The following is a 21,889-nucleotide window of genomic DNA, read 5'->3' on the forward strand; positions in this document are numbered from 1 at the left end:
GATGTATTTTAATTATTTGATATGTTAGAGATTTCAAGTCAATCATAGTTCTATTGAGTTTCCTATAAAATTAAATTAAAAACGTATCGATACATACATACATACATATAATATATAATTTAAGCTAGAAAAAAATTCGGGTAGCATAAGACCCTTTATAGTAATTTTTGGATGTTGACTAAGAGTAAATATATATTTAATTCATATGACAATTTTGTTGAATCATTGAAAATTATCAAGTAGTAAAGAGTCAATTGGACAGTAAGACATCCGATCTATGTCTAATGTGATATTTGGGATATGTTTGTGAACATATCTGAAATGTGATTTGATATTTAATATTTTTTAAAATCATATTTGGTTGAAATGCTATATTACAAAAGTTCAAATGTTTTAGTATTTATGGGATACAAATATAATTTTTAAAAATTATAAAGTATCCTATATTATTATTATCTAAAATCATAAAATTACGACTAATATGGTTTATCTAATATAAAATAAAATTTTATTTATTTATTTTAAAAAGTCATTGTATATTTATTTATATGATTAAAATTTGTATTTATTATATATCTAGGTCGTATGAATTTTTTTATAAGATTACATTTATTTATTTTATTAATTTAAATACAAATAAAATAAAAATATTTAAAATATTATAGAGATTAATTCATTACATAAAAAATTAATGAATTTTTAAAATATAATTTTACCAAACAATACTTTTTCATATCAATGCATATTTAAATTATGATTTTATCTATCATTTATCAAATACTTAAAACATTTCACAACAATAATATATTTATTTAAATCTCCTTATCTAAACACACATTAAGAATATAAATATAAATGTATGTTAATCATTCACGTGTTAGCCGCTTGTATCACTTATTACACCAACGAGTTACATGTTACATTGAGCATAAATCGTTCGAATTGATACATAATAGCATATCACAACGCCTATCCGAAGTCTCCGTGCCAAACCTGTCTTGTTCACTAAGTCCTCGAACTTCGCGCTGGTGAGGTCGGAGGTGACTTCACCTTGGGGCCCCACGGGCCGCCTCTGTGGGATATAGAGGGAGAGCGCGGGGGAGCCGCCGCAACAGGGCAGATCTTTTGGGGAGAGCCCCAAAGAAATATCTGACCGAGCTCGCCGGGCCGCCGACGATGGAGCTCGGAGGAAGACGACATCCTCCTTTTGCTTTGTTTTCTTCCTCTCCTTTTTTGTTTCCCTACTTTTTCTTTATGAACTCGAAAACGGAGCAGCTACAGTGCGCGTACTTATCCGCTTGCATGGGACGACAAAGTCACGTGCCGATCAGCACCATCCATTTCTGCGCCCCCGGAGCCACAACGTCGCGCGGCCCTCGTGCCGAGGACACCCCCCCCCGCACGCCGTCTGCGCTTTTTATCCAGTTACTTGTCGGCCGGCAAACTCCGCCTCTGTCTTCTTCCTCGTCCTTGCCACCGTCATATCCCGCTCTACCCACCGCCGCTGCCAAGGTGGACCGTGAGCCACGGTTAGCGGGACCGTGCGCCGATCTCACAAGCAGGATGAGCTGCCAAGCAGGATAATTCTTTTGTCACCAAAGAGTTAGCTCACTAGTCAATGCCGGACAAGACTGCCAGCTACATCCCAACACCTTTATTCACCCCAATAAGAACACCAAGAACAAGAGGGTACCGAGGTCACCTTGGCAATATGGTTCGAGCACATGCAAAATGAATTGAAAACAGTTGTTATCGTGGTCTGATGGCCTAAACATGGGTTAGGATACGTTCGAGATAGGAAAGTCTCACCCGGACAAGACAAAATAGCTAACGCATGATGTACTTGGTCTACAAGCAAGACCCCGGTTTAGACTTTGCGTATCACCGCCACTGGGAGGAGTCTTATAAGCAGTGATCGAGAGCTTGAGTAGGTGACGATAAGGACGGATGCGGTCCGTGACGAACATGCCGTTGTTGCCGAGACCCGCGGCGGGGAGCCCGGCGACGCAGGAGGTGCTAAGGCGGTACCACAGCCGGCACAAGGGCCCGGGGCAGTGCGGCTCAGTCAACGTGCAGTACGTGGCGGCGCCGCTGCCAACGGTCTGGTCGCTGGTCCGGCGCTTCGACCGGCCGCAGGACTACAAGAAGTTCGTGAAGGACTGCGAGCTGAGCGCGGGGGACGGCGGGGTGGGCAGCGTGAGGGAGGTGACGGTGGTGTCCGGCTTGCCGGCGGGGACCAGCACGGAGCGGCTGGACACGCTGGACGACGACCGGCACGTCATCAGCTTCTCCGTCGTAGGCGGCGACCACCGGCTCAGCAACTACCAGTCGACAACGACGCTCCACGTGAGCGGTGGCGGGACGGGGACCGTCGTGGTGGAGTCGTACGTGGTGGACGTGCCGCCGGGCAACACGGCGGAGGATACCTGCGTGTTCGCGGACACCATCATCCGGTGCAACCTCAGGTCGCTGGCGAGCATCTCGGAGGAGATGACTGGATCGCCAGCCGACGGCTGAGCTGATTCCTCGGTTGATGGTTACTTGAAGCGTGCAACCCGAGGGACGAAAGCACGTGCTGCTTTCTACCGGTCTCGGTTGCAGTCTTGCGGCGTAAGGTTGTAACCTTGAGGGGGAACAGTAAAGTGCCACTGGTCTGTGTGTGCTTATACTACGCGTAGATGTACAAACGATGCGACTTAGCGTAATGCTCTTAGGTAGTTTGGTTTGGTTTAATGACGATGCGACTTAGCGTAATGTTCGGGAGTCCCATGTTGCGTCTTCGATCCTCTTTGTGAGCGCATTCACCGTGGGTCCATGGAACCGAACTCCGAATCCGGTCAATCCCTCCCTGCTCGACCTTTTAATCATCCAAAACGCAGTGCATAACCAAACTATATATATCCCTGCAAAATAAGTGATTATTTATTTTTTTTAATTTAAAATTCATATAAGTTTTTAGAAACTACCATATAAGTTATTAACGTGAGAGTTACGTAGCATTTATAAGGATAAATTTGTTATTTCAAAATATATAGGATGATTTTCTTTTAAAAAAATTATTTTGGGTTTTTTTTTTCAAACAACATTCTTCTTTTAGTGTTTTTAGCTGTACCATTAATTCAAAAAATATTTAAAATATTTAATATTTTCATTGGTTTTGGATTATTAGTGTATTTTCGTTTGAGTCTTTTATAGTATTTTTCAATAATATTTATTTATTTTTATTAAAATTTTAAAATATAATAAAATTATTTAAAAATACTATAAGTGATATCATACTATATCTTTTAGGTTGTCGTTGTTCGTAGACCATTATGATGTCATATTATTAGTCCTTTGGTAGATTTAGTATAGGTTTAGAGTTCATTTGTATGATCTATAGTATTTTCAAATAGGTTTCATAATTATTATTATCATTATGTTTTGATGATCAAAGCTCTATAATAATCTAATTTTTTATTTTTATTTAAGTGATGTTGTTCCTAAACTATTATAAATACCTATTTGAATTCTAGTATGAGATATCAAATGATTTTTTGATTCAATTTATTTTATTTATCATATTTTTTAATAAATTTTATAATATTTTTGTTATGATGATCAAAATATTGTAACAGATTATAATACTATAACAAATGAAAGAATATAATCAATTTTTTGATTGATAGTTTAAAAGACGAATACCTAGAAAAAGGCTTTAACTTCAAGTTTTTTTTTAGTAGAGTATCTCAAGTTAACAAATTTTTTACAAAACACCTATAATTGTATAAAAATACTCCAACTCTAGCCACACCTAATAATTGCTCAATAAATTGACCCTCATGCGAAAGGCATAAGTGACAAGGAAAGGAAACGGGGCGACTAATATTAGTTATCAACTTGAATGCTGAGGTACAAGTGGCTTGTGGGGGGGGGGGAGGGGGGGGGGGGGTTTGAAGGATGAGGGTTGCGATCCATCATAGCATTGTGAGCGAGGATTCATAGGTGAGATTGTTAGATGCAAAGTGAAAGAAAACAACTGATAAAATAGACATGTAATCGGATGGAGACACAACTAAAGATCATACAAGTAAAATGGTCATTTCTAATAATAAAGACTCTTAAAAATTTGAGATGATTTGAAAAAAAATAATTTTTTAATTATTTTGGATTAGAGGTAAGTAAAAAATCTAAATAAAAATAATAAACAAACAACGGTCGGCCAAAAGGGCAGTGGGCGTGTTCGACCCGACGTTCCAAAGAGGAGGCATAGATGTAACGAGTAATAGCGATGCTTCTCCTAGCCATTCCGTCCTTGGGTTCGCCTCGCGCCTCTCGCTTGCAGGAGGCAACTGCCGGACCCAGATGGGCCTCAGCGCAAATGGCCGGTAGCCGCGTGGGTAGTACAAAAAACGCGTAGAAGATTTCCAATAGAACTTTTGAATTAAAAAAGGCGATAACAGTAATAATCGCTACGTGCTTTCTTTCCATCTTTATCATCATTTCGATAATATTTTAGAAAAGAAGATGAGCGGGTAATTATGTCTTCGTGAACTCGTTTCATCTCTGTCATCATTCCTCTTCCCTTTTGAGAGCAAACTCCACACCCACCGCCCTCGGATGAGATCGTCGGCCCACCATGTGAGCACCTTTTCCCTTCACCTTTTATCTCCTCGTTCTGAGAGAACATACTTTTTGGGACGCGAAATTTCTTGCGCTCGAAGCATTCCCGGATTCTGTCGTTCCTCTTTTTCTCAGGTGAGTTCGCAAGTTGATGGACTTCGGATCGAAGAATTCGAGCGCTCGCTCAGTTCTACAAGTCCGTATATGACCGATAGTTGTTGCGGGGGTGGATCGATCATTCCCTCGTCGATTTTGATCTGGAGGAGGTATGCTTGTAGCGACCATTTGAAGGTCGGATTTGAGTGGAATGGGAGGAAGATGGAAGCTGGCCGGGTTCCATTTGCGGAAGGTGTTGTGCGTGGTCCTGATCATCCACCTCTTCACCGATGAATGCTTCTCGATTAACCTCGAAGGTATGTGTGTCTGTTATTTTCTTGATTCCTTGGGTGTCTGTCGTCTTGGTGACAGTGGTAATGTCTTAAAAGAAGAACGCTGAATTTTGATGAAGGGTTGGCTCTGTTGCAATTCCGGTCGAGAGTGGAATCCGATCCGTATGGGGCATTGGCGAACTGGAACCCCGGGGACAACAACCCGTGCAATTGGACTGGCGTCCATTGTCTCGATGGTAAAGTAGTGACGCTGTAAGTTCGTCGCCATCTTTACTTTGCGTTCTCTTCATTCCTTGGTCTAGTGCATTCTGTTCTTCGCGACTAGATATCGGTTGCCTATGAACATAAAAATATTTGAGAAGAAAACGTTATTAATGTAAATTGCAATGGGATACTAAGTACATAACCTATTCGTTTGGGATGAACATATTCATATCATGTGCGATAATTGTCTCGATAGGATCTACTGTCTGCTTTAAATAGTTTAATCTTGATTACTCTGTTCTGCCTATTTCTAACTTGGTGACTTGGACCAGCACCTTTATTTTTCTTAACCTTCGGTAAATTTTGTTATTATGCTGTGCCTTCAATAACATCATGTTCTGCATACTTTTCTGTTTTGCTAATGTTAACATGCTTTTTCTTTTTGGCAACTCTATAAGCTGCATTCTATTTTTCATTTTAATTAGTCGGATATTAACTGCCTAACTTTGGCATAGATAACTTTTTGTTGAATTGCATTAGAAGGGTCAACCCTTCTAATGCAATTCAACAAAAAGTTATCTATGCCAAAGTTAATGCAATTCAACAAAAAAAAAGGCATAGATAACTGTTTTGTTAAAATAACAAAAAAGAAAAGGCCTTACCTGATTAATGTCTATTTAGGTTTAGCTTTAGTAAATTGACTTGCTTGGTTATTGTCACTTTAACATCACTTTGGCCTAGATAACTTTTTGTTGAATTGCCTTAGGAGGGTTAACATAGTTAAACTAACAAAAAAAGGCCGTACCTGATTAATGTCACTTTAATTAGGTTTAGGAGACGGGTGTAGGCTTTTGTAAATTGACTACTTGATTAATGGCACTTTAATATCACTACCACTACTACTTCTTCTCCTCATCCTCCTCCTCAAAAGTGTAATATATTGGAATAAACGGGAAAATTAATTTGTTTGCTGTTTGCCTGAGCCTTTTGGTCAATTTTCCTGTCAAGCATATGGGACGAAAAGACCATCAAGATCATGGTAGTAAGACCAGCACATGCAACTCAAATTTTAAAAATGAACGGTGCATGGTTCAGATTGTTGTGTAGCAAAGTAGATCTAAGAGAGCTGCTTCCCTCATAGCAGAGGCATAATGGTCATCCTTGACTATGGAATGTAGGATAGCATACTACTTCCAAAGATGGTGCTTTCTGGCAGATATGGAATTCACAAGAACAATAAATGGTGTCCTGATGGCTTCTTCTCGATGGAAATTAGACATTAACTTATTTTGAAGCAAAAACACTTTGGCACAGAAGATACACTTCATTTTAATGTTTCATTCATCTTTTACGTAATTCATTTTCTCCATTACAATGGTCCTGATGGTATGTTTATTGATTCATTTTATGTCCTCAAGGTCTACTAATGAGGCACATTTGCAGGAACCTAAAAGATTTTTCTTTGCGAGGCATTTTGGCACCCGAGATTGGAAAGCTGAGCCACCTGAGAACTGTGTAAGTTACAATTCAGTTTCAAAAATAACTTGAATATAATTGACATGATATGTGGATGGAGAACATCTCTTACGCTTGCCTCAATGTAACCAGTGTTAAATAGAAGGAACCATAATTCAATAAGCATGAGCTTAAAAAGAACTACAAGGATTAGTTTGAGTTATTTAAATATCTGTGTAGAGCTTTCCAAAAAAAGAAATCATTTGATGAACATGCACGCCTTGTAATTTATATCTGTTTACCTTTTCTTATTCCAATGAATTTTATGGAACATCTCTTGTTCTTTTTCCCATCAAAATCAATTTGTGATAGCTCCATCTCTATTCTAAAAATATGCATTACTAGCACCTATTAAACATGTGATTTTTTGTCTTTTTTGGGGTTAAAGTCTCAAATGCATTACTAGCACCTATTCTAAAAAAAGGATTTACTTATTGATGGCATGTTGATGTCAGCCAACAAATGGATCCATATGTGCTGTCAAAATGCTCTAGCACACTGCTGCACTGAGACAGGTGTGTCAGCAGAAAAATAAAAATGGAAAGAAAATATGTGAAAGAAGGAATAGGAAAGAAGGGAGACAGCCTAATTAGCTATTCGCAAGCCTTTCAAGCATTATTGCATTCCCTCCAACAATTCCAATCATTGGGTGGCTGGCTGATGGCTGATTGACTGTGAACTGTTTTCTCTCTATCGCATCGGAGGAGAGGCACCTTAGTACTAGTGGCATTAATAATCAGTCCCAATAGAAGTGAATCTAGGCCTGTGAGTTGATATAGTAAACTGGTTTGGTCAGTCCATGTTAAAATCAAGAAAAGGGATATGTTCTCGAGAAACAATTATGATGCAAGTCATTGGTACTTCCCATCGCTCATTTAGGTCGCAAAATAGTATTTACCAGGTTGTATTGTCATCTAAGAATCTAAATGACAACCCATGTTCTCAAGCATGTTGATTGTGATTAGAAATTAAAAGAATTTATAATGAAAACATAATTAGTAGATATCAAACATAGATTTACCTGCAGCATGCAGTTACAGTGATTGCATGGCATGTGTTGGCAATACTTGCACCCCATGCTTAGCAGGTCTCATGCTATGCAAAGTCTTGTGTGCTCACAAATATATGTGGAGAAAACTTGTGTGATTCATTAGCGAGAACAGGGCAACAACATTAGCTAGTTCTTGCTTTAGATTACCCAGTGATTTCAATAGGGGTTCGAGCACTCGCCTAGGCGCTTGGGCGAGGGGAGGCGAAGCCTGAGTGCCTCGCTTCATGTCCAAGCGGTGCACTTCAAAGAGGCAGCGCCTGGGCGCTCGCCCGAAGCGCCCGACGCCTAGGCTTGGGTGAGCGCCCGGGTTAAACCAGGCGACCCCGGTGCTTTAGTTTGTTCCATCAAACCATCTAAATCACTGATATCAACCTCCCAGCATCCCTCTCGTGACTTCCCCAACCCTAAACCTTCTTGCGATTCTGACGCCGACATTTCCTCTCTGCTGTTGCTGCCTCTCTCCATTGTCGCTGTTCTCCGCTGTCGCTGCCACTGTCATTGCTCGCTGTTGCTGTTGCTGCTCGCCACTCCCGCTGTCGTTGCTCGCTACCATTGCTCTCAGTCAACAGTATCAGTCTTACTGTTACGCGGCACTTTTGTCACCGATGCCACTATCATTGCTCGCTGTTGCTGTCGCTACTTATTAGAGTCGCTGCTCCCGCTACTGCTGCTCGTTGCTCACCGCTGTTGTGTTACTCTTACTCACTCTTCTCACATCGACTCGATAGTATACTGTTAACGGTATAGTAACAGTACACTGTTAACTGTATACTAGTAACAGCATTTTTTATTTATTAGATTAATAATATATTATTTTGATTTTAATACTGTTATTTTTTATTTATTTGAAATTATTGTTTTTATTTTGAATTTTGAGACTTTTGTTAATGTGATATTGTGATTTTGCAAGATTTTCTTAATTTAATATCATATTTTTATTTAAATAATTATATTTATTAATTATATTATATATTTTTATATTTTAGCGTCTCGCTTCGCTCGGGCGAGCACCTAGCACCTCGAGCGTTTTTGGACCTTGGCGCCTAGCGTTTTTAAATCACTGAGATTACCTAGCTTGATGGAGCCTAGCATTTTTTAAATCACTGAGATTACCTAATTTGCTTGATGGAGGAGCCTCTCAACTATTACGTATACTTAAAAAAATTACACACAAAAATTTCTATATTAAAAATGATGAATATATATATATATATATATATATATCTGCAACTATGTGCTAATTTGTAAGGACAACATATGGGTTGGTCAAGTTCCATATTTGTTTTTACTTTTTAGATCTAGCTCTAAGTAATGAGCTAGTTGTGTGTTTTACTTTTTCTCTAAGGAACAGGTGATTGGAGACTAATAGTGTAAACCAGCTTAGTATACTCTGAAATGATAATTCTTGGTTCCATGCATACAGTATGGCTGAGGAAAGGCAATGTACATACACCCAAGAAATACAAACATTTCCTAACCCTTGATAAAGAAGTTGTTTGATATGTGTGATAAGATAAAGCAGCTAGGTTGTGATTACGAAAATACTAACTCTTAGTGAAATGTGTTCAACTTTTTATAACATGAATTACTAGATAAAACGGTAGTGAGATGCACTGCAGTTTAAACCATAGTTGGAAGAATAATTGGAGCTAATAGGTATTTTTCTCTACAAAGATGTCTTTTTTTTTCCTTCTTGAAATATATTTAAACTTTTGCATATTAGATTTTATGTCTTAACTAATTTATTTGGAAGGTATCTCATCCTGGATATAATCCACCATGGAATAGGGTTAAGATGCTGCACTTTTCTTTGCTTGTATTAAAAGCTTTTGGGATGTCAAGATCTTAAGAGACTAACATCTCATATTAAGTTTGAGTATTCAGGCATAATCCTCAAGCTACATATATTACTGAATTTCTTAATATTTGACATTTAATATTGTCATAATTGGCATTGTTATGCCATAACTAGTTTTCTGTCAACAGTGTGCTTTACAAGAACAAATTTTCTGGAGTCATCCCCAAGGAAATCGCAGGATTAACCATGTTGGAGCTGTTGGACTTGAGGAATAACATGCTAAATGGAATAATTCCCAAGGAGATAGGAGAAATGCCATCTCTGAAGCATCTGTGAGACTCCTATTACAAATATACATTTTTTCTTCATGAGATAATGAAAAATTATCTTTTTATTGTTTTTGCAGTCTGCTTTGCCATAACAAATTTCAAGGCAACACACACTGGATTGAAAATCCCGACTTGCACTTTGATCTGATGCATGATCAAAATCTTTCATGCAACAAAGCTAATGATTTGGGACATGTAAACCGCAAAGTTGGGAATTGGTAAGTTGCTATTTGTTTTTGTGACTCTTTATGGAACCGATGCATGCTAATAAGCATGAAATTAAGCCTGATTCTAGAGTGTATTCATATTAGCTAAGTGTTTATTGATAGCACATAATTAGAGTTAACAATCCATATGCAGATTTAATGTTTTCTACATGCGAAGATGATTTCAAAAAATAATTAAGAACATGACCAGAATTTCTAAATTCCAATCAGTTATTATAAAGTAAAGCTTTTGTCAACAAGGGATTCTCTTTAGAAATTGGGCAGTCCAAGGGATTGAATGTTATTCTCTCCATAAGATCAGTCATTTGGCTTCTGTACAAATCCCTGTATTTGTATTTGACCAATACTTATTGTTCATCATATGGAAGTTTCAATCCATATAAGCTGAATCAATTTTGTTATTCATGTACTGATTACTATCACGTAAATATCAGCTTCGGGGAAACTGGCTGGCAAAAACTGAAGAAAATTAACTCCTTTCTGGTGCTGCTTAATGGAAAAATCATACAAATATTTGATACACCAAACATGTAAGACATTTTCTTGTTTCTTTCTATATGTATTTATCTCAACAGTAACTATTTAGATAGCTGACGATGCAAATTCTCTAAAATATCTCAACTGCAGAAGACTTTTGCCTTCAAGCATCAGATCTAAGGGATTTTCAGATGGAAATGAAAAAAGAAACAATAATCTGGCCAGTAAGTAAAAGATATATAGTGGTAACCAAATACTCCTGTTCGCAGAAAAATTCTTAATACAATAATAATATACTCTTTCTTGACTGTAGCTGGTTTTGGCGGGCCATATGTATTGTCAAATGTACATGAACATACTGTTCGGCGTAGGCTGGCTGAAGAAACCAGGAATCTCCATGCTGGTCCTGGAAGTGATGGCCCTCTAAATCAAGTTGTCAGTGTTCCACCCACTGCAAGTGGTTCATTTCCTGCAATAAGAGATAAATCCAAACTAAAGCCATCTCTATCTCCTATATCTCCAAGCCTGCCACCCGTTTCTCCATCTATAGCTCATCCTGAATCAACACCAACTTCTGTGGTGAATGATCTTACATCAAGTAGAAGATCTGCAATGTGGAAATACATTCTTGTTCTGCTTGTGGCTGCTTTATTTCTTGCACTGGCAACATGCATATTTTTAGTTTGCCACAGCAAGGGTGTGGCCACAATAGGTCCGTGGAAAACTGGTCTAAGTGGTCAGTTGCAAAAGGCATTTGTAACAGGTATATCCTTTTTATGTTATTCTCTGGTTGGCCATTAGAATGTAGTACATGTCAGATCTGAAGCTAGCTAAGTAGTTTTAACCTTATTTCCATGTTTAAACCACTCTTTTGTTTACATATCATCTATAGTTTATTGATGGGTTCTAGATCAAAAGAATGAGAAGTGTGGTGAAGCTTAGTATGTTTGCTGGAGCTCCAAAGTCGAAACTAAATAAACACTTATGTTATCTACGTTAGCGAAGAGAAAAACAGGTGTATAATTTGTATAAAATCATCTAATGTGTGAAATGTTGAATGATATTGTGACATCGTAATCTTCACAGGAAAGCCTTCTCCTATCAGTTAAATGATTTTGGGCTGGGTATTATACTGGTGTTCTTCAAGGCAGCATTTTGTCAGTACTACTAGTCTTCAAGGCAGTATTTTAAGCATCAAAATGGCTTATCAAGATGAATAGTACCCTAGTATTTGCTGGTTCGTTTTGGCAGTACCTGATACCAACCGGTTCCCTACTTACAATATGTTCTAATCACTGGCTTCTTGGAAGTTTTGTCTCCATTATATACCTTATTACACTGTTGGCAAGGGAGCTTCTGCTTAGTTTAGATATGGAACTATTTCTAATGGACTAGATATTTGTTCACATGTTAATTTATGTATGAACTGTTTTCAATGTATTAGATATTGTACATTGAAGCACAACTTATGTCTTGTCCTTCACACATGCAGGGGTACCAAAACTAAAGTGCTCGGAGCTAGAAGCTGCTTGTGAGGATTTTAGCAACATCATTTGCAGTCATCCAAATTTCATCGTCTATAAGGGAACATTATCAAGTGGGGTTGAGGTGGCAGTGGTGTCAACCACTATCACATCTGTTCATGATTGGTCAAAGCATTCGGAAATGCTTTTCAGGAAAAAGGTTTTTCATTCTTGGTTTATAGTGATTGCCTTCTCTGATTTAGTGCATATAGTATGTTTATCATCGTGTGGTTGATGCATTGACATCTTTTACATCTTGGATGTATAGGTAGATACACTGTCTCGTATAAACCACAAAAATTTTGTCAATCTCCTTGGTTACTGTGAAGAGGATGTGCCTTTTATGAGAATGATGGTCCTTGAATATCCGCCGAATGGTACAGTTTATGAGCATCTTCACGGTAAGAAAATTAATGTGTTTGAGTTTGATGAAAGATCAACACCAAGGCAGTTGACAACACATAAAATTATATAATTGAGTTTTAACTTTTGCCCAGCAGAATTATATAAACGGTTTTAACTTTTGCCCAGCAGAAGAATTTGAGAATCTTGAGTGGAGTGCTCGGATGAGGATAATTATGGGAACAGCCTACTGTCTCCAGCACATACATGAGCTGAACCCACCCATATCGCATCCCAACCTGCTGTCAAGCACCATCCTCATATCAGAAGATTTTGCTGCCAAGGTGATCCCAGTCATTACTTAGTGTCTATGATATGCATGATTATGTTATCTTATCTTTGGAGGAAAGTCCAATCAGCTTAGCCAACAGAGTCGCTACGGTTTTTTTTTTTGGTTGATATATATATGCTGTTACAATCTAATGCAGGTGGCAGATTTTAATGTTTGGAAAGAAATTATTGCCAAGGGGAAGACACATGGAGCTGAAGATCTTGATGACTCTGAAACCGTGTCTGCTGATCCTGCAAGCAATGTATATAGTTTCGGTATCCTGTTGTTAGAAATAGTTTCTGGAAAGGTTCCACATACCGGAGAACAAGACTCCCTTTTCAACTTGGTAAGCTGATGCACACACTCTGTTAACAGTACTAGAAAATAATTACAGCTTCATACTGTTCTTTTTCTTGAGTTTGCTGAGAATTTATACTGCAAAACTTTCGATTTCTAAGATATCTGCTTTAGCTGAAACAACAGGCTGCAGAGTACGCGAATGGCGACGGTGGCATCGACTCATTGCTTGATCCTGCTTTGAAATCCCACAAAGATGAGGAACTGCATATCATCTGTGAGGTCATCCAAGAATGCGTCAATCCCGATCTGAGCAAGAGGCCGACCATGAAGGAAGTTGCCTCTAAATTGAGTGAAGTGATCTCGATTACACCAGAAGCTGCTACTCCAAGACTTTGTCCGCTTTGGTGGGCAGAACTGGAGATTCTGTCTGTTGAAGCGACTTAATCTGGGAGTCGAATCTCTTTGTAGAATCATCGTTAAATTTGTGTATATCCATGGTTATCGTCTGGAGATTGACCGTCCTTTCTTTTAGCCAGAGTGATCCGTTCTAAATTAGGGATCTTGTGCAATCTGTAAGCTTTGCGAGAGATCAGATGTTGGGTCTGGATTACTATGAACATGAATGTGTGTAATCATTGTACGTCCGATAACTGCAGCTTGGTGCATGAATTCTCTTCTTTTAAACTGGAGATCCCTCTGTCCCTGGAGATCGAGTGCAACGGGTCATCCGAGACATAATCTTTTCTCTTTCGGAGTATCAGGACATAATATTTTCTCTTTCGGAGTATCAAAAGGATAACATGTATCAATTTTAAGTTCTATGTTGTTAATGTCAATTTTGATTGTTTGAGATGTCATATTATAAATAGCAATGTATTAATTTTAAATTTTATATTATTAATATATATTTTGATTATTTGAGATGTCATATCACAAAGCTAACCGTAGCTCAGAGAGGGAAATTTAAAACTGACGGGCACCTTCGATAAAAGTTCCATCTATGCTTATGCTTAAGTAGGAACCAGGAAAATAATAATGTAGTAAAAGATTTAAGGAATTCAAAGAGTTTTATAGGATTTATAGAGGGCTCGGCTACTCATTCGAATTAAATAGTGAGTTAGTATACGACAGTAGTTATATGAGATTGTCAAACGAGATTATCAAACAATTCTCGGAAGTGAATGATTGTTCAAACTATCAGACATTGCAGTTAGCCATCTTGCATGGTGTCGATCATGTGAGGTGCTTAGTTGATGTGTTGCTTTGGTGAGGCATCTAAATAGGTGTGCTAGATTTCATTATTATCTACCTCCCATTGTATTTTGACATATAGAATCCGTCGGGATCTAATATCTTTCTAATTGTCAGGACACAATGACATGAAAGAAGGTGAGAAGGATGAGGGGTGGCCTTGGAACCCACAGAGGGTCCGCAGTCGAGAAGGTCTCATGCCAGTCAAAATGTTCACTTCTCTCTTTCTTTATGACCATATTGTTAAGTTTTAGGAGTCGAAGTTAGACGTTCCAAATATATAGTTTTGCCATCACTTGCTAGTAGCAAAGGTATCGTAGATGATACCCTTGCCTAAGTCTTGTTAATCAGATCGAGGTTGGCCCTTAGCCCCTGCTCCTTGATCCTTCATCACAGCCAACCATTCAAACTATAGAGATAATGAGTTTGGGAGAAATTGTTCGATTATGTGATTCTATTTAATTAAGTAAAATATATTATAGATCTGATTTAATTTTAATTATAATTATCGATCAATAAAAAGGGAATCTAATTATTGTGAGATTCCTTATGAGATGACCTTGACGGAAGGGCTGTCCTAATTACCATCCTAGACCCCTATGTTATCACGGATAAGATCTCCAAGGGACGATACACCAATTATTAAGATTATATATCTATTCTTAATCTCTAATCCATCATTTATAATGATCCTATGAAAGATAGGAAGAGAGAAGAAGGCGCGTCTAGTTCTTCTTATAAATCGACACCGTAATAGCTTTCGGATCCGACGATGATGGACCTGTAGGAAAAATCTAGGGGCAACATCACATGCGCAACGGAAGAATAGAAAACAAAATCACCAAATTTTCTAATGATATGTTCGTTGTTGTGCGAAGATCGATGCGCAAAACCCACGACACAGAAAACCACGTGTGAGATAGTTGTATTACCTAGGGAGATCGTATATCCCCGAATCCCTATAGACTTGTTAGAAAGGATGAAGGAGGTCAAGCTCCCTCCTCTCTAATGGTGATCCACATAATAAGGCTATGACGACGCTTCTCAAATCTCTACGTTTGCTATTTGAGGAGGAGAAGGGGAGAGGAGAATACGAGGTGATCACCAAGAAGCCCCAACTTATGAGCCTTTAGTTTCCTCCTATTTATAGATGCCCCTAGTTAACCCTAATAGATCCTGCCCTGTTGGGTATTGGATCTCCATCCAATTATCAAAGCCTTTTAGATTAGTGGGTTTTTACCCAATAATCTCTTATTAGCTCTTATTAGATCTCATTTATGAGATCTAATAATTCAGGGGCTTATTGGATATCCAATAAGATATAGGCTTCAGTGGATATCTCATATCCGAACCTCTGGCCATGAGTCATACATATTAGAACTCATTCTGGTTCAGTAAATTATTATCTCCATAATAATTCACTCGACTTATCGACTATAGACGTACTTGGCCACTATGCCGTAGTCCCCAAACGATATAGAAGAATCTAATCCTTTGGACTTATCTATCCTTAGTTACAATGTACTTATTATCACGCCCCCCCTGAATTTATTATATTATAATTCAACAACAATCCATTCCAGGATCTGATCACACATTTGAGGACACTGAGAAAATATTCAAATCATTTCCATATATTCTATAATCCGTAAGACCTGTACAATTTAAAATCATATATCATATCATTCAATGATTCATAAAATCCAAAGCCTACTCAACTAAACTATAACCACATCATAAATCTATCAGCATAGGAATCTATACAATCACAAACCCAACATGTACCATATGTTTATATCATTACATAATTTAAACTTAACATTCCTAAAATCCCGATATGAAAGGTACTTTTCAAATATTTACAAGGTACATCAATCTAGAGTTATCGTTGATATTTCATTACATATAAAAGAAACTTAGACAACATCAACCTATCAAGTACAAAAGATTTGCCCCAAAATCTTCTAGCTTTCCACTGCCTTAGCCCATTTTAAACATTTTAGCAAGCAACAAGCTATCCTAAAAAAAATTATTAACAATAGAGTGAGCACATAGAGCTCAGCAAATGACTAACATATCCATAGCAAAGAGGATATTTTTAAACAAATAAGGTTTCAAAATATAAGACAGAGATATAAGAGTTCAAAGATAACCACTCGACGAATGCAGAATTACAATGTCGTATCGTTCGAAACATGTTTTGTTCATAACAATGGAGTAAGGGCTAATTGGAGCATATCATTGGCATAAGAAGCATATCCATGACATATGAAATATTTCAAAGCATATCAAAGACGTAAGGAGCATTTCAGACATTTCGGAACATATCAATAACAAATGAAACATTTCAGAATAGAACAAATACGAAACAGAAGCTCAACGTCGCATTTGACATTGCATACTTTTCATTATTATCCAAAGCACACATAAGAGTATAACCAAAGCTTTGAATATCATATCAAACAGATAGAAGGTGAAGTGGGATCCCAAACATAATCTGGTCCATCCATTTCTAAATGACCACCAAACATAATTTAGAGCATCGTGGGCTCTAAGCACATGCCCTTTACCATTTCTGGCAAAGGTCCAGATAATCCCTTTACCATTTCTGGCAAAGGTCCATATAATCTTTTTATTATTTCTAGCAAAGGTCCAAAATAATTCCACAAATACCAGAGTATTAAAGGGTATTGTGAACAATAAAATTTGCATATATCGGAAACACATGAGAAACAACGTAATGCATATGCCTATACGAAACATTATGATACAAACATGAAGTTTAAATAATAGATTCATGTATGCAAATATTTGTATGACAAGAGTATAAAGAATTTGAAGTAATAATGTAAAGCTCAACTGAAGTAAGGATTTTAGCTGAAATCAATTTCCAAAGAGATGAAACAAGAATAGGTGAAATCAACTAAAGCTCGATTCTGACAGAATTTGAGAGACATATTTTATGAATTGTTTGGATATTATACTCCAATTTATACAAATTTAGTGTCATTCAAAAGATGTATCAATCTAGTTTTAGGTAAATCAAGCTTTATATAAATTAGAGTTTACAACAGAGAGTTACAAATAATTTCATAGCGAAAGGTTTGAAAACATCAGCTCTGTTTTACTGAATCCACAGGGTCAATAAAAACAAATGTTTTAAGTTTGCATTGATAGTCCAAAAATTTCAAATCATGTAAGAACAGAAAGAATTTTGAGTCTAGTTTCAAATAAATTATACTTTGCATGAATCTGAGTTCTTAGCAGAAAGTTATAAGCAGTTAAGTAACAAGAGGTCAGAAATTATAGTTCCTGTTTTGCAGAATCTATATGGTTAACTGAAACAGAAGTCTTAGTAGCATTTAAACTCAAAATCATTTAATCTCATGTCGAAATAAAGATATTTGAGTCTACTTTCAAATGGATTAGGTTTCGCCAAAATCAGAGTTTAGCGCTAAAAGTTAGGTTGCATAGTGGTCAAATTACCGAAAATTATAGATTCATGGCTTTGTATCAAAACGAAAGAAATGTCTGGTTCTAAGCTGAAATCTTTCGAATTATATAAAATTAAGATGAAAACAGAGATTAGGATTATTGTAGGATGGGATTAGAACATTTGCCTTAGAAAAATTTGATTCCCAAATGTGGGGAATTGATGCAAAACCTCAAGCAAATCTTCTTCTTCTTCTTCCTCAATTCCTCCTCCTCCTCCTCCTCTTCTTCTTCTTCTTCTTCCCTTCTCTTCTCAAACCCATGCCGGCTACAACTCTTAAGTTTTCCTCCTTTAGTTAAGCTTTTCTTTAGTTTCTTCTATAATTGCATTAGGTTTAGTTAATACAAGGCTTGCAAGGTGGCAAGCATGCATGAAAGAAGCTTATGTGTCATCCTTAGAACAAACATAGGTGAAACCAACCTTAGGTTAGCTAGTGACACATGTCCACCATTTTTTTTTTTAACTTAAAACTGAATCTTTCATAAATCATATCAAATTTCTAATATTTACTCTTAGGTCCTTAGCCATAAAGTTTTAATATAATATCATTTAATACAAAAAATTATTAAATAATCCTCATATTTACAAACAAACGTTTACTAAATTTTTAAAAATGGGGGTTGTTACACCTATAGTCTCTCAACCATCTAATATCCTGAAGACCATATATTGGGCATGGTACTATCAAGCTCATATGGTTTCTTCTCAAATCTCGCTATAATTGGATTCTCTCGGAGAACTCTTTCTCTCTCAATCAGAATGACTTTGGCCAAGGATTTGTTTGAGCAAAAATACATAAGATATTCCTCCTATGATACTGAGAGTGGATAATCCTCTATCGACACTCAATAGCCCTCGTAAGGTTGGCTGTCACTCCAAAAAACTGATTGTACTAGATTTGAAACTTCCAAATTTATAAGTCTGACATCAAAGAGTAGAGTACTCATACAAGATATCTTTGGTGTCTCAAGTTTAAGGACCGAATGCACTACTAGGACTATGGAATCGTTGTTTGACAATAAGGCATCATCAACCATCCGGTATTTTATGAGTGGATCAATCAGTGAATTCATTCTCTAATAAGCACCTGTACTGTATCCTTAGCATCTCCACACGAGCAGTTGTGAGACTAACTGCCTCCATTATATGGACTGTTATCTCGATGTCCCTTTCGAGTAACTTATGACCAAAATTATTAGGGTTTGTATTTAAAGGTGAATCGATCTCATTATCGTGATCTCATCACGATCCAATTCCCATTGCACAGATCCATGGATATCACAATATATATACATATATGCAACAAGCAATACAAAGTGATAAAATACCAAAATATAATAAGTAAAAAGAATACATATCATGTCATATGTGTCATCACACACGTGATTGGCTTGCAGGGCACCTATGACTAACAATCTCCCATTTGATCTAAAGCCAATCACCTATGTGTCTGATCCCCATCAGAGCCCTGTGACGCTCAAAGACAATATGAGACAATGACTTTGTCAGTGGATCAACGATGTTATCTTCGGATATAACTCTTTCCACTGCTACATCTCATCGGGCCACGATCTCTCTAATAAGTTGGAACCTCCTCAGAACATTTCTGATGAGATCCAGGTTCCCTCATTTGAGCATTTCGCTCCATAGTTGTTGCAATATAAGGGAATCGACTCCTCGTTGCCTAGCACAACTTTCAAAATCTGTGAGGAACTTCTTCATCCAGACTCTCTCCTTTGTTGCCTCTATTGTAGCAACATACTTTGCCTCTATGGTCTAGTCAATAGTAGTATCTTACTTGGAACTCTTCCAACATACTACTCCTCCATTCAGGGTGAACATATACACCGAATTAAACTTATCATCATTGACATCGGACAGGAAATTTGAGTCCATGTAGCCTTCAACCCTGAGGCTACTACCTCCATATACTAGTAAAAGATCTTTAGTCCTTCTTAGGTACTTCAGGATATACTTTACTGCTTTCTAATGCTCCTAGCCTAGATCCACTTGATAATTCATCCCCCTCTCCTCTTTGTGCCGACTCGATCCTAACAATATGGAGTAGACACCACCGACTTAATTGAAATTCTGTTCAAAATGTAAGCTCTGGTCTATAGAGCGTATCTCCAAAATGAGACGGGGAGATCGGGGAAACTTATCGTGGACCGCACCATGTCTAACAGTGTGCAATTCTTACTTTCGGATACACCATTGAGCTGGGGTGTATAAGAAGGTGTCCACTGTGACAGAATCCCATGGTCCTTGAGAAACTGGGTGAACTCTGTACTCAAGTACTCACCTCTTCGATCTGATCGAAGAGTCTTAATACTCTTTCCAATTTGATTTTCCACTTCACTCTTATACTCCCTAAATTTCTCGAAGGCCTCGAACTTGTACTTCATCAAGTACACATGTCCATACCTTGAGAAATCAATAGTAAAAATAATGAAGTAGGAGTAACCACTTATGACATGAGTTGACATGGGACCATATACATCACTACGTATGAATTCCAGCAACTTAGTGACTCTCTCTCCAGTTCTACTAAATAGAGAATTGGCCATCTTTTGACAAAGGCAAGGCTCACAAGTTGCGTATGACTCATAATCGAATGGATCTAGGTATCTATCCTTTAGTAACATTTGAATAATTCCCTCATGGATATGACCTAGCCTACAATGTCATAAGTATGCACTGTTCTCCTCATCTGGTTTTCTCTTGGACACACTTACATTCATAATATGTAGAGCAGTGTCTAGCATAAACAAACCATTATGCAATGTTCCTCTTGTGATGATCTCATCATCTAATAATATCAAATAACCATTATTCTCAAAAACTAATTTATATCCATTAATTATCAAACATAAAATAAAAATAATATTTTTGATAATAGAAGGAACAAAATAACAAGCATCTAATGTAACAATAGCTCTACCAAGCAGATGTAGGGTGACCTCCCCAATATCCACTACAACAACTTTTACTCCATTGTCCATCTTGAGATTCATCTCGTCTCTCGCTAATCTCCTAGGTTATGTCAGAACCTACAATGAATTGTAGATGTGATAAGTACTATCAATATCTAATACTCTTGTGATATCATAAAATTTTGACAAATGAAGACTGATCATAAATGTATTTGAAGCTTCTTCAAGCTTTTGTTTCGCCTTCTCTACAAGGTACTTTTTGCAATTCCTCTTCTAGTGCCCATCTTTGCTGTAGTGGAAGCACTGACTTTTGTCCTTTGTTGCGTCTTTCTTAGCAACCTTTGCTTTACCCGATTAGCCCTTACTCTTGCCCTTCATAAGGGACTTTTTTACCTTCATTTTCTTTCTGGTCTCACTAGCATAGAGAACTGGCTTCTCTTTCTTGATGGTTCTCTCTGCCTCTCTCAACATATTGAGGAGCTCAGGGAGAGTTATCTCAAGCTTGTTCATATTAAAATTCATTATGAATTGAGAAAAGGTATCTGGTAGGAACTAAAGTACGAGGTCTACACACAAGTCTTCCTCTAGGACTATTCCTAGACCCGTGAGTTTCTCTATCCACTCAATCATCTTAAGGACATGGTTCTGAACTGGTGTCCCCTCAGTCAACTTGGCACGGAAGAGACATTTGGATATCTCATATCGTTGAGTCCTTCCCTATTACTCAAATAATTTACAAAAATGTAAAAGAATAGATTTGGTATGTTGTCTCTATAACTCAAGAGTCATAGAGCCCAATATGTAACACTAAGCAAGAGTGGAATCTTCTATGTACTTCACATAGCAAGCGATCTTATCCTTGCTAGCCCCTTCCTCGGGCGTAGGTATCACTATATCAAGGACATACGTGATTTTCTCCACCATGAGAACAATTCTTAGGTTGCGGAGCCAATCGGTGTAATTTGGACTAGTGAGGCTATTGACATTAAGTATGCTATGTAAGGGATTTGAATGCGACATATTTCTGAAAATAAAGATATAATATAAATAATATATATATATAATAAAAAAAATAAAAAAATAAAGATAAGGACTTCTATCTTAATCTACTCTCACTATTTTCT

The 21,889-nt window shown here is 37.4% G+C and overlaps 2 protein-coding genes across 5 annotated transcripts; both read left to right on the plus strand.

Annotated features, from left to right (window-relative positions):
• The first annotated feature begins 1,947 nt into the window (after positions 1-1,947).
• LOC135672440 (abscisic acid receptor PYL12-like) lies at positions 1,948-2,743 on the plus strand. The gene has a single exon (XM_065180923.1). The coding sequence runs from the start codon at positions 1,948-1,950 to the stop codon at positions 2,515-2,517; it is 570 nt and encodes a 189-aa protein (XP_065036995.1). The 3' UTR covers positions 2,518-2,743.
• A 1,734-nt stretch (positions 2,744-4,477) lies between these two features.
• LOC135649381 (protein MALE DISCOVERER 2-like) lies at positions 4,478-13,795 on the plus strand. Of its 4 annotated transcripts, XM_065167679.1 has the most exons (14): positions 4,478-4,620; positions 4,738-5,015; positions 5,111-5,243; positions 6,639-6,710; positions 9,748-9,891; positions 9,966-10,106; positions 10,550-10,645; positions 10,743-10,816; positions 10,906-11,355; positions 12,085-12,275; positions 12,384-12,516; positions 12,647-12,801; positions 12,946-13,134; positions 13,260-13,795. In XM_065167679.1, the coding sequence occupies exons 2-14, from the start codon at positions 4,910-4,912 to the stop codon at positions 13,530-13,532; spliced, it is 2,157 nt and encodes a 718-aa protein (XP_065023751.1). In that variant the 5' UTR covers positions 4,478-4,620; positions 4,738-4,909; the 3' UTR covers positions 13,533-13,795. The 4 variants fall into 4 exon arrangements, with proteins under 4 accessions (XP_065023751.1, XP_065023743.1, XP_065023764.1 ...); XM_065167671.1 differs by having other exon boundaries at positions 4,527-5,015; XM_065167692.1 differs by having other exon boundaries at positions 4,528-5,015; positions 13,272-13,795.
• The last annotated feature ends 8,094 nt before the right edge of the window (positions 13,796-21,889 follow it).

This window comes from Musa acuminata, chromosome BXJ1-4, assembly GCF_036884655.1.
Source record: "Musa acuminata AAA Group cultivar baxijiao chromosome BXJ1-4, Cavendish_Baxijiao_AAA, whole genome shotgun sequence".
Taxonomy (NCBI): domain Eukaryota; kingdom Viridiplantae; phylum Streptophyta; class Magnoliopsida; order Zingiberales; family Musaceae; genus Musa; species Musa acuminata.

Bases quoted from the DNA above. Each gene is read 5' to 3' on its own strand.
- LOC135649381 (XM_065167679.1), top strand. From the start codon at position 4,910: ATGGGAGGAAGATGGAAGCTGGCCGGGTTCCATTTGCGGAAGGTGTTG. The intron at 5,016-5,110 runs GTATGTGTGTCT...ATTTTGATGAAG, and splicing joins CTTCTCGATTAACCTCGAAG to GGTTGGCTCTGTTGCAATTC. The intron at 13,135-13,259 runs GTAAGCTGATGC...TATCTGCTTTAG, and splicing joins AAGACTCCCTTTTCAACTTG to CTGAAACAACAGGCTGCAGA.
- LOC135672440 (XM_065180923.1), top strand. From the start codon at position 1,948: ATGCGGTCCGTGACGAACATGCCGTTGTTGCCGAGACCCGCGGCGGGG.